This window comes from Emys orbicularis, chromosome 3 (genome assembly GCF_028017835.1).
Source record: "Emys orbicularis isolate rEmyOrb1 chromosome 3, rEmyOrb1.hap1, whole genome shotgun sequence".
Lineage (NCBI taxonomy): Eukaryota > Metazoa > Chordata > Testudines > Emydidae > Emys > Emys orbicularis.
Genome location: NC_088685.1, coordinates 137,276,138 through 137,288,467, shown reverse-complemented (window position 1 = coordinate 137,288,467; position 12,330 = coordinate 137,276,138). Strand labels below are relative to the sequence as shown.

Sequence of the window (12,330 nt, the reverse complement as noted above, 5' to 3'; positions counted from 1 at the left end):
CTCTGACCAGCCACACAGGAAAAGCCCCGGGAAAATTTGAATTCCTTTTCCTGTCTGGGCAGTTTGAATCTCATTTCCTGTTTGGACATCGTGGCGAGCTCAGCAGCACTGGCAACGATACAGAGCTCTCCAGCAGAGATGGCCGTGCAATCCCAGAATAGAAAGAGGGCCCCAGCATGGACTGATCGGGAAGTCTTGGATCTGATCGCTGTGTGGGGCGATGAGTCCGTGCTTTCCGAGCTGCGCTCCAAAAGACGGAATGCAAAGATCTATGAGAAGATCTCTAAAGCCATGGCAGAGAGAGGATACAGTCGGGATGCAACGCAGTGCCGCGTGAAAATCAAGGAGCTGAGACAAGGCTACCAGAAGACCAAAGAGGCAAACGGACGATCCGGATCCCAGCCCCACACATCCCGTTTCTACGAGGCACTGCATTCCATCCTAGGTGCGGCCGCCACCACTACCCCACCACTGACCGTGGACTCTGAGGATAGGATATTGTCCACGGCCGGTTCCTCGGACATGTTAGCGGACGGGGAAGATGAGGAAGGAGATGAGGAGGACGAGGCAGTCGACAGCGCTTACCAAGCTGATTTCCCCGACAGCCAGGATCTCTTCATCACCCTTACAGAGATCCCCTACCAACCGTCCCCAGCATTTAACCCGGACACAGATTCAGGGGAAGGATCAAGCAGTAAATGTTTTAAACATCTAAACATTTATTTTTAACAGAACTGGAATATTAACAATAAGAACAATGTGTTTTTAATGATTTGTTTGCCCTAGGCGCTTAACTATTCAGTCCCAACTATTTAAAAAAAATCTAACAGTGTCCGGTTGTGCATGATTCTGCTGCCCAAGCCGCTCCACTCTTTAGTCCCTGCCAGTGCAGCTATATTAAAATCCGGTCTATATGTCCGGGGATAGAGCTGAAATCCTCCAGGGACATCTCGAGGAAGCTCTCCTGGAGGTAATTGGAAAGCCTGTTCATCAGGTTCCTGGGGAGAGCGGCCTTATTGGGTCCTCCGAAGTAGGAGACGTTTCCGCGCCAGGAGATCCTCAAGTACTCCGGGATCATAGCCTTGCACAGCATGGCGGCATACGGCCCTGGTCTTTGCAGGCTTTCCCGAAGCATCCTTTCTTTATCGCTGTCTGAGATCCTCATGATTGTGATGTCGCTCATGATGACCTGCTTTGAATTAGGTAGGGGACTGTTAGTATTGGGACTGCTTGCCCGTTCCTTTACAGAACTGTAACCACCGGTTTACAGCCACGCGGTGGAGGCGGGAGAGGGGCAGCATACAGGGATCTTTCCCTGGGACAGCCGCGAGGGGGTGGGACAGGGGCAGAGTTCATGCTTGGCCGATTGCTGGCAGCAGAGACTGGCATTGCTTTCAATGTGAAAGGAGGCCAGTGCTACTATTAAAGTTTTAAGCAGCCACAAGTCTACGGCTTACCATGTCTGCCTGCTACAGAAATTCCGGTGTCCTGCCCCGCTTCACAGATCGGCAGTGCAAGACCCCAGGCACTGAAGGCGAGGTCCGAAAATTCGACCTTGTCCTGAGTGCGCATGTGATAGGTGCAGTGCATGGTCTTGTTCACAGATCATGTTCTTTGTTCACAACTACATTTATTTTTCGGAGGAATTCACTACCTTTTTCTCATTCCCACAGCCACATCTGCGACTGTCTCCCAACCCAGCCTGGCATCACACTCCCAGAGGCTAGCGCACATTAGGCAGAGGAAGAAGACGACGCGAGAGGACATGTACTCAGAACTAATGGGCTGCTCCCGAGCCCAGGCAGCACAGCAGAACCAGTGGAGGGAGAATTTGTCCCAAATGCACCGGACACACATGGAACGTGAGGAGAGGTGGCGGCAGGAAGACCAGCAGGCGACTCAAACGCTGCTTGGACTTATGAGGGAGCAAACGGACACGCTCCGGCGCCTTGTTGATGTTCTGCAGGAACGGAGGCAGGAGGACAGAGCCCCGCTGCAGTCTATCAGTAACCGCCCTCCCCCGCCACCAAGTCCCATACCCCCCTCGCCCAAAGTCCAAACAAGGAGGGGCGGCAGAGTCCGTGAAAACTCTCACTCCACCCCTGCAGACTGCTCAAGCACCAGAAGACTGTCATTCCCCAAAATTTGAAAAGTCCTTTCCTTCCCACCTCACCCAAGCCCCCGTCCAAGTTTCGCCCCGCAGTTTCATGTGTGGTTGTTAATAAAAAATATGTTTCTGTTCATTACTGTTTCCATCATGTTCTTTTGGAGGAGAGTCTGTCTGAAGGGGGGGAAAGGGCTTGGTAATTGGACAGGACAGTCACCTTCAGCAGGGTACAGAGGCGGGGGCAGGTCCAGCAGGAGGGCACATACACAGTGCAGTGACTAGTTACCCTGGTCATTCTGGGAGGTGGTTTTCATGTTATGTGTGTGTGTGTGGGGGGGGGGTTGCTCTGTGACTTTGTGGCGGGGGAGGGCAGTTACAGATCTTATGCAGCGGTCCTTTTCCTGGATCACAGAGCCACGCAGCAGGGGATCTGTAACCCTCCTCCCCCTGCCATAAAGTCACATAGCCCCCACATACACGCAGTCCCGCTCAGGAGGGCTGGCAGGCTCCGTTGAAACAACCAGTCCACCACTGCAAATCCTGTCATTCCTGGAGTTTAGAAGCATCATTTGCATCAGTACACTACACCCGCTCCCCACCACAGTCTGCGTCCCAGGTTTAAAACATTCCCGCGAAAACAGTAATAAACACAACGGTGTTCATTAAGAAAATAAAACTGATTTTATTTTTTTGGAAGGGGGTGAAGGGGGTATGTAACTGGAGAGGATAGTCAACATTAACTGGGTAAGGAAACGGGGGCAGGTTCAGCTTCTCTGTACAGAAACTGAAAAGTCACTGGTAACCGTGCTCACTCTGGAACCTAGCTTTCAAAGCCTCCCGGATGCACAGCGCGTCCTGCTGGGCTCTTCTAATCGCCCGGCTGTCTGGCTGGGCGTAATCAGAAGCCAGGCTATTTGCCTCAACCTCCCACCCCGCCATAAAGGTCTCCCCCTTGCTCTCACAGAGATTGTGGAGCACACAGCAAGCTGCTATCACAATGGGGATATTGGTTTCGCTGAGATCACAGCGAGTCAGTAAGCTTCTCCATCTTCCCTTGAGACGGCCAAAAGCACACTCCACCACCATTCTGCACTTGCTCAGCCGGTAGTTGAAGAGTTCTTTTTCAGTGTCCAGGGCGCCAGTATAGGGCTTCATGAGCCAGGGCATTAGCGGGTAGGCTGGGTCCCCAAGGATCACTGTAGACATCTCCACATCCCCAAGAGTTATTTTGTGGTCCGGGAAGTAAATACCTTCCTGCAGCCGTCTAAACAGACCAGAGTTCCTGAAGACGCGAGCGTCATGAACCTTGCCCGGCCATCCAACGTTGATGTTGGTAAAACGTCCCCTGTGGTCCACCAGTGCTTGCAGCACCATTGAAAAGTAGCCCTTTCGGTTGATGTACTGGCTGGCCTGGTGCTCCGGTTCCAGGATAGGGATGTGAGTTCCATCTATAGCCCCACCGCAGTTTGGGAATCCCATCGCGGCGAAGCCATCTATGATGACCTCCACGTTTCCAAGGGTCACTACCTTTGAGAGCAGTACCTTAACGATTGCGTTGGCTACTTGCATCACAACAACCCCCACGGTAGATTTGCCCATGCCAAAGTGGTTCGCGACTGACCGGTAGCTGTCTGGCGTTGCAAGCTTCCAGAGGGCTATGGCCACTCGCTTCTGGACAGTCAGGGCTGCTCGCATCCGGGTGTCATTGCGCTTCAGGGCAGGGGACAGCAACTCACAAAGTTCAAGGAAAGTCCCCTTCCGCATGCGAAAGTTTCGCAGCCACTGGGATTCATCCCAGACCTGCAGCACTATGCGGTCCCACCAGTCTGTGCTTGTTTCCCGTGCCCAGAATCGCCGTTCCACAACATCCACATGACCCATTGTCACCGTGATGTCCTCGGCGCTGGGACCCGTGCTTTCTGACAGGCCTGTGCTACTCTCAGACTTCAGGCCCTCACCGCGGTGCCGTAGCCTCCTCGCCTGGTTTATCTGCATCTGCCTCTGGGAAAGGTGGATGATAAGCTGCGAGGCGTTGACAACGGCCACAACTGCAGCGATGGTCACAGCAGGATCCATGCTCGCAGTGCTGTGGCATCCGCGCTGTCACTAACCAGAAAAGTGCGCGAACTGATTTCCCGCTGGCGCTTTCAGGGAGGGAGGGAGGGCGGTAGTGACGGACGGATGACGACAATTACCCAAAAGCACCCTCGACACATTTTTTTTACCCAGAAGGCATTGGCGTCTCGACCCAGAATTCCAATGGGCAGCGGGAACTGTGGGATAGCTGCCCACAGTGCACCGCTTCCAATGTCGACGCTTGCCCCGTTAGTGTGGACTCACAAAGTCGAATTACTGTCCTTAGTGTGGACACACATGTTCGACTTTGCAATATCGATTCCACATATTCGATTTAAGTGAAATCGAACTACCCTCGTAGTGTAGACATAGTCTCCTTTAGGTAACTGAGGGTATCAAGAAATTGGGACTACGGTGGTATATCAGACCAGAGTGTTAGTGCCACTTGAATGGACAATGCCTGTGCCCTTGCTGGCCAAGCTAATGCTCTGAATGATTCATGCTAAAATAACTCATGATTTCAAATCCATTTGGCAACACTGATTTGCCTATTATACCATCGTTCCCCACATCTGGCTCTGTGGCGACACATCTAGATTGGTTTGTTGTACAGCAAAAGTCATTGACCATTGTGGAGCCTTCCTTCTCCTTCCATTCCACTTTAATAAAACCTATTTTTGTTAACTTTAAAAAGGACAAGGAATATATTGCAAAAAAGTGTTACCTAAATCTCCATGTTTAAAAAAAAAAATACAAAAGTTCCTAAACAGAGCAAATTCAATTTAACATGGAAATTTAGTCAAACCTATCTCAATCAGATTAAAACCTGCAATGATCTTAGAGGACACAAACTCTATAGCTAAAATAAACACCACTGACTGTGCAGTGGAGATTACAACTGAAAGATTCACATGAAAAACTAAAATTAACAATTTTACCTTAACAGATCTATGCAAGTTTATTTCTCTATGCAATATTTTGTAAGCAGTTGTAATTAAAGCTGCAGAGATAATTTGTGGTGCATACAAATACCCTTCAATTACTACTTACACAATATCTAATATAGCAGTTTCTATAAGTAATTTTAAATAAGCATCATTTCTACACTTTTCTTTACATCGATTTAGTAAGAAAGTCTAGTTAATACATTCTGGTTTTAAAGTTTCCCTCCCCAAACCACAAGTCAAATCAATTACTTAATTTTCATTTTCTTTGAACATTTTGCTTAAGTGTTCAACTAGTGCTACAAGTTCAGGATTTCCCCCAAGTGACTCAATCTGTTTATATGCTTCAGATTCAAGCTTTTGCAGCGTTTGCCGAGTGTACTCAAAGGAACCTACATTCTCAAGGTAATGTACACAGTATTTTTTTATATCTACATTTTCTGTCCTTTGACGCAAAATATTCTGCACCTGAGTGCTTTCAGGTCTGGACCAAATAGCATGAATAGTTGGGAATGAGAACTTGCCCTCAGTTAAATCTTCGCAAAAACTCTTGTTCTCACTATATTCTTTGGAGTGTAAATTAGCATAGTCGTCTCGTATTTGGAAGAAGAGCCCAAGTGTATTAAGGAGTGGTTTTAAGTCTCTTTTATAATTGGAGAACAACTGCATGAGGCCCACAGCTAATCCAAAGAGACCACCTGTCTTTTGCAGTACCATGGCTTTATACTGTGCTTCTGTAGGACAGGTGTATGTATCTCTCCAGTAAATATCCAAACCTTGGCCCTGATGGAGTTCCAGCAGCTGACGAGTGAACACTTTCACAGCTTCTGGGTGATCAAGTGTTAAAACCTTCTGCAGACCAAGGAAATACACATAATTAGCAGAATTTATTACAGATGGAATTCCATAGATGCTATGAGCCACCGGAAAGCCCCGTCGTAGCTTTGAGTTATCTTCAATGTCATCTATGAGTAAGCTGGCATTGTGCAACATCTCTGTCACTTCAATAATAACCTAATAATACAAGAAGAGAAAAGTCTTACATTGTAAAATAAGTTCTAAATTTGTGGAATATTTTGCATTTACACTGAATTAACTTAGTATTTTGCTTATTTTTAGTTGGTCCACCTCCTCCCTCTGTTGCGAGGGGCTCCCTAGAGCTCCATTATTGGCCTTCTGCATGAAAATTATTTTTGCAGCCACATCACACTGGTAGCTCACGGTCATCCTGAGATCGACCAACACCCCCAGGTCTGTCCTCCTCTGTTGTTTTCAACTGATGTGCCTCCAGACTGTAGCAGAAATTAGACCTTAAATTCATGACCTACATTTTTGTACTATTGAATTTCATCCCATTTCTGTCACTCCAATCTTCAAGGTCATCCAGATTTTCCTGTAGAACATACTGATCCTCCTTCATACTGATGAGGCCTCCCAACTTTGTATCAGCAAGTTTCATTAGTACACTCCTACCTTTTGTGCCAAGGTCATTCAGAAAAATACTGAACAAGATTGGTCTTGGAACCAATCCCTGAGGAACTCCTACTAGTAATCTCCCTCCAGAATGATAATTCACCCCTCAGTACTACCGTTGCTCTCTCCTCTTTAGCCAGGCAAGGGAGAAGTGTGGTTCCAAGATGAGATTTTTGGAAGCAGATGAACAGTCAGTGGGAAAGCTAGTTTAAAATGGCAGAAACTGTAGAGAAAAGACACATGCTAGCATTGAGATTGTATGAAATCAGAGTACATTAGATGGGGGCATGGCCTGTAAGATAAGATGGAACAACTATTTTATGAGAGGAGACTAAGAGGTTAGCTTGTTTAGCCTAGCAAAACGAAGGCCGAGAAGGGATATGAATTGCTCTCTATAAATACATCAGGAGGTAAAAACCAGGGAAGGTGAAGAGCTATTTAAGCTAAAGAACAATAGTGCCACAAGGACAATTGGATATAAACTGACCATTAATAAATTTAGGCTGGAAATTATAAGGTTTTTAACCATCAGAAGAGTTAAGTTTCTGGAATGGCCTCCCAATAGGATTTGGGGGGGCAAACATCCTAATTAGCTTTAAGAAAGAGCTTGTCAAGCTCTAAGAGTGGGATTGTATGACAGGGATGTTCGGGGCATGGGGGGGGGAGGGGGGGCAGGGCTCAGCCATCCTGGGGTCCCCTTCCAGTTTAGGTCTTATGTTTCTAAAGCTCATGCTTCAGGGCTTAAGATGATCACTTGCCGGGGTCAGGAAGGGACATTCTCTCCCCTCCCCAAATACATTTTTTGGATCTCCTTCCTCTGAAGCATCAGATGGAGATAGGACACAGGGCAGGGTGGGCCAGTGCTCTGAGATGGTATTGAGAATTCTCTCTCAGATTCTTGCTCAGAATCTCATCGCCATATGTGGGGTTGGGAAGGAAATTGTCCCCCAGGTCAGACTGGCAGTGACCTTGGGGGGTTTTTAGTCTCTACAGCTTGGGGCATAGGTAATTTGCGAGGATCATCTGGGTATCTTTCACTTAATTCCCTGCCATTGCATGGGGCTTAGGTATTGGTACATCTCAGTCTCTCCTATCCTCTTCCTGTGAACACAGTAACAGTCTCCTGAGGGTTGTAAAACTTTGGTCTAATTTCAGTTGTTGAATTTAGGTGTGTGGATGTCTGGATGGTATTAGTGGCCTATAATCTACAGGAACTCAGGCTATATGATCTGATAATTTCTTCTGGAGTTGAACTGACTATGAACACCATGGAAGGTGTTTAAAAAAAAATAAAAAGCAGCAGCTTTCAACTGGATCCTGGCATAAATAAGGAGACAGTGGAATTGACAGGATTGGGTAGTGTGGAAGTGTTTCTTTGTACTAGAGAGAAAGAAGAACATAATTTTGCATATTCTGAAATCAAACAACTAGGACTTGGGGAAGCAATCATCTAGAAGAGACTAACAGAAATGTTCATCCATCCTAACCGGTGGAGATAGTGTAGCAGTGTTCACAAGCAATGGTGCAAAGGTGATGGGTGATATGTAGACTTGGAGATGCAAGATGCAGCATTCGTGAACAAGGATGATATTTGCTGTCAAAACTTTAAGTAAGGGAACAGTTGTTTGATGGTGCTTCTTTTGCTCAGAAGTGATTCTGACATTTAGCTGCCTGGTAAAGAAATTAAATGAATCCACAAATGTATTTGGTCAAGACAGCCAGTGTGGTGCCAGTGAAGAACATAAAGGTGTCAGAAGATATGTAATTTGATTATCAGTGGCTTAAAAGTGATAGTTAAGTTAGGGGAGAGGTCAACAGTCAGGAGATTGAAGACTGCAGTGATCTGAGAAGTTAGCCTCGTAGGATCCCTTACTGGAACCAAAGAAAGAAATGCTTAATAGAAAGAGCTGAATGCTGTGGACTGCCCCATATTACAAGGCTTCATGCAGTTAAAGTCACAATGAATTACAGAGAGGCAGCAGCTGCTCCATAGTTAAGGCTGAAGCCAGCTTTCCATTCTAAGCATGATTTTCAAACCTACCCCTTAAAGAAAGGAAAAAAAAAAAAAAGAAACCCAATTCCCTGATATTTCATGCACTGTATCATCCCACTATAGACTCTCTGGAAAGTTTGGTACAAAGTCACTCAGAAGTTTGTGTTGTAGTTTTATTTCACTCATACATTGTTGTTCATTAAGTTTTTTGGCTAGATCTCGCTGATTTGAAGTTTCTGTGAACCACATTCTACTAAGAAGTCTTAGCCTTTCCTAAATTTTAAGATGGTATCTGCAGGTTTTGTGGTAACATTTCAGGATGTTATCACAATAATAAAAAAATGTGTGTATGTCTATATGCACAAAAAGTATACTACACATATTTTAAAGTTATACATTTTAATGTACTTTTCAAAACATGGATGGCCCATGGGTAGATGCTCATGAAGGGTGGAAAAGAATAGCTGACAGGGAACTAGACAGAGTGTATGTGGGTCTGGAGTGAACGAATGCGATGAAGCCACCTGGGCACAAGTAGTATTGGGAAATGGGAAAAGGAAGCCCCGTGGAAGAGAGAGGTTTTCTCAGAAGGAATGTGGCCTATTCCTGCATTGCTTCAGTACTTCACTGGAATCCCTGCACTGCTTGAGGGGCCTACAGGAACAATCACTGATTAAGTTAAACATTTAAAATCCAAGGATGTTGATAGAGCTAATACAGCCTTTGTTAACTTTGACTGGAAACAAATATTGTTTCAGAAAACAAGAATACCGCCATGCTTTTATATCATCACAGGAAAATGGAAAAGAAAATAAAGATTATGCTTCAGATGTGCTGTCTCTGAAGGTAGGCAAATACATAGTTCAGGTCACCCAACCAAACTTTACTCTGTCCCTAAAATGCCACCCTCAGAACAACCAGAAACAGACTTCTTTATCCACACACTGCATAGGAACTAGGACTGTTGATTAATCACAGTTAACTCACGTGATTAACTAAAAAATTTTTTTTACTGCGATTAAAAAATTAATTGAGATAAATCGCAGTTTTAATCGCACTGCTAAACAATAGAATACCAATAGAAATTTATTACATTTTTGATGTTTTTCTACATTTTCAAATATATTGATTTCAATTACAACATAGAATACGAAATGTAAAGTGCTCACTTTTATCATTTTTACCATGCAAATATTTGTAATAAAAAATAATATAAAGAAATAGTATTTTTCAATTCACCTCATACAAGTACTGTAGTGCAATTTCTTTATCATGAAAAGGCAATTTACAAATGTAGGGTTTTTTGGTTACATAATTGCACTCAAAACCAAAACAATGTAAAATTTTAGAGCCTACAAGTCCACTCAGTACTACTTCTTGTTCAGCCAATCGCTAAGACAAACAAGTTTGTTTACATTTACGGGAGATAATGTTACCCACTTCTCATTTACAATGTCACCTGAAAGTGAGAACAGGTGTTTGCATGGCACTTTTGTAGCCGGCATTGCAAGGTACAGTATTTACATGCCAGATATGCTAAACAGTCATATGCCCCTTCATGCTTCAGCCACCATTCCAGAGGACATGCTTCCATACTGACGCGAATTAAAAAAAAAAAAGTGTTAATTAAATGTGTGACTGAACTCCTTGGGGGAGAATTGTATGTCACCTGCTCTGTTTTACTTGCATTCTGCCATATATTGTGTGTTACAGCAGTCTCTGATGATGACCCAGCACATGTTCGTTTTAAGAATGCTTTCACTGCAAATTTGACAAAACGCAACGAAGGTACCAATGTGAGATTTCTAAAGATAGCTACAGCACTTGACCCAAGGTTTAAGAATCTGAAGTGCCTTCCAAAATCTGAGAGGGATGAGGTGTAGAGCTTGCTTTCAGAAGTCTTATAAAAACAACACTCTGAGGAGGAAGTTACAGAACCCGAACCACCAAAAAAGAAAATCAATCTTCTGCCAGAGGCATCGGACTCAGATGATGAAAATGAACATGCTTCGGTCTGAACTGTTTTAGATTGTTATTGAGCAGAAACAGTCATCAGCATGGATGCATGTCCTCAGAATGGTGGTCGAAGCCTGAAGGGACATATGAATCTTTACCACATCTGACACAAATATCTTGCGACCCTGGTTAAAACAGTGACCTGCGAATGCCTGTTCTCACTTTCAGGTGACACTAAAGAAAAAGCCGGCAGCGTTATCTCCTGTAAATGTACACAAACTTGTTTGTTTGAGCAATTGGCTGAACAAGAAGTAGGACTGAGTGAATTTATGTTTTACATTGTTTTATTTTTGAATACTTGTAGGTGAACTGAAAAACAAACAAAATAAATAGTATTACAGTGCAAATATTTGCAATAAAAATATAAAGTGAGCACTGTACACTTTGTATTGTGTTGTAATTGAAATCAGTATATTTGAAACTGTAGAAAACATCCAAAATATTTAAATAAATGGTATTCTATTATTGCTTAACAGTGCGATTAATTTTTTTAATCGCTTGACAGTCCTAACAAGAACCTCAACATTGAAGTACGGTCACTAATGAAATCAACGTATGGACTGGCTGGATAAGACTGTCAGAAATAAGAGTTGGAGAATTGATCTCGTCAGATAATATTTGGTGAGAAGAAGCTTTTATACCTTAGATGTAGTTAATTTAGAAAAAATGCACTGCAGACTAGATTTCTGAAAAGAATGTTTGACTTGACAGAGCCACATGGTGGGGGCATACAGCCAGACACTGAGGGTTCCTGACATGTAGTCAGAAGTGACACCTGCCAGGAACTGAATATTAGGTGAAAGAACCCTGATCCCTGGTTCAGTGCGTCTGACTAGGGTGTGCTGGTGACCATCCATCTCTGCACTGAGGCGCAACATGATCATCATCTAGATGCTTTGCTCAAAACTGGCACACAACAAACAACTGATTAGTTATTGAAGACTTCATACAGCCGTTGGCTTGTGATTTTGACATGGGAAATATCAAGCAACAAATGGCCCTTTCCCAACCCACTGTGCTTAATGTATGATTTGCAGAGCAATTGGCTAGTTTCTCAGACAGGTCACTGAAAGTGCTGTGTTAAGGGATCGAGAGGAGGACAGTGATAGCTGTTCAATTACAACCTTTAAGGATAAACAGGTTAAATACACATTTTGGAGAAACACGTTACACACAAAAACGTAACATTTTGAGTAATGTTAATAAGCAGATGTTTTCCTTTTTATGAACATTAAATTCACAAGGCTGCAAGGCATAGGAAACTGCTTTCCAACAAGCCAAGCCACCTTCTGCAAAAAATAAATGGAAGAGTTCGGGATTCATCAGTATTCGATGCTATCTAAACTAAGGGAATCCGTCATCTGTATCTCTTATAGTTTTAAAAATACCTCCTTTTTTAACCAATAAAGAGAAAGTGACTGGTACCTGTATTTTATCTTCTGGAACATTCAGCCAGTGATTAAAGGCCTGTGACAGTTTGGTTCTCACTTGTTTACCTGTAAAAAAAGGTTTAAATATTGAGGAAGGAAATTCCATAAGATCAAATAGACAAAAAGTCAAATACCGGTACAATAATTCCATGCCTCTATTTCTAACAATTACCACCCACCACTATAAGAACAACTGGTTCAATAAGAACAAAAGTTGATCAGTACCAATGTCCCCAATGAGTTTTGACTTAAGTTGGCAGATTATAGTAGCTTAAGTACTGCGGGAAGTGG

The 12,330-nt window shown here is 43.9% G+C and overlaps 1 protein-coding gene across 1 annotated transcript in view; it reads right to left on the bottom strand.

The window, feature by feature from the left end:
- Nucleotides 1-4,752: 4,752 nt before the first annotated feature.
- GGPS1 (geranylgeranyl diphosphate synthase 1) overlaps nucleotides 4,753-12,330 on the bottom strand; it is a 48,215-nt gene continuing 40,637 nt past the window's right edge. The window contains exons 2-3 of the mRNA XM_065401918.1: nucleotides 12,035-12,105; nucleotides 4,753-6,141 (exon numbers count right to left, since the gene is read on the bottom strand). Of these exons, the coding sequence (XP_065257990.1) occupies nucleotides 5,380-6,141; nucleotides 12,035-12,105 (833 nt within the window). The 3' untranslated portion in view covers nucleotides 4,753-5,379. The remainder of the gene's footprint in view (nucleotides 6,142-12,034; nucleotides 12,106-12,330) is intronic.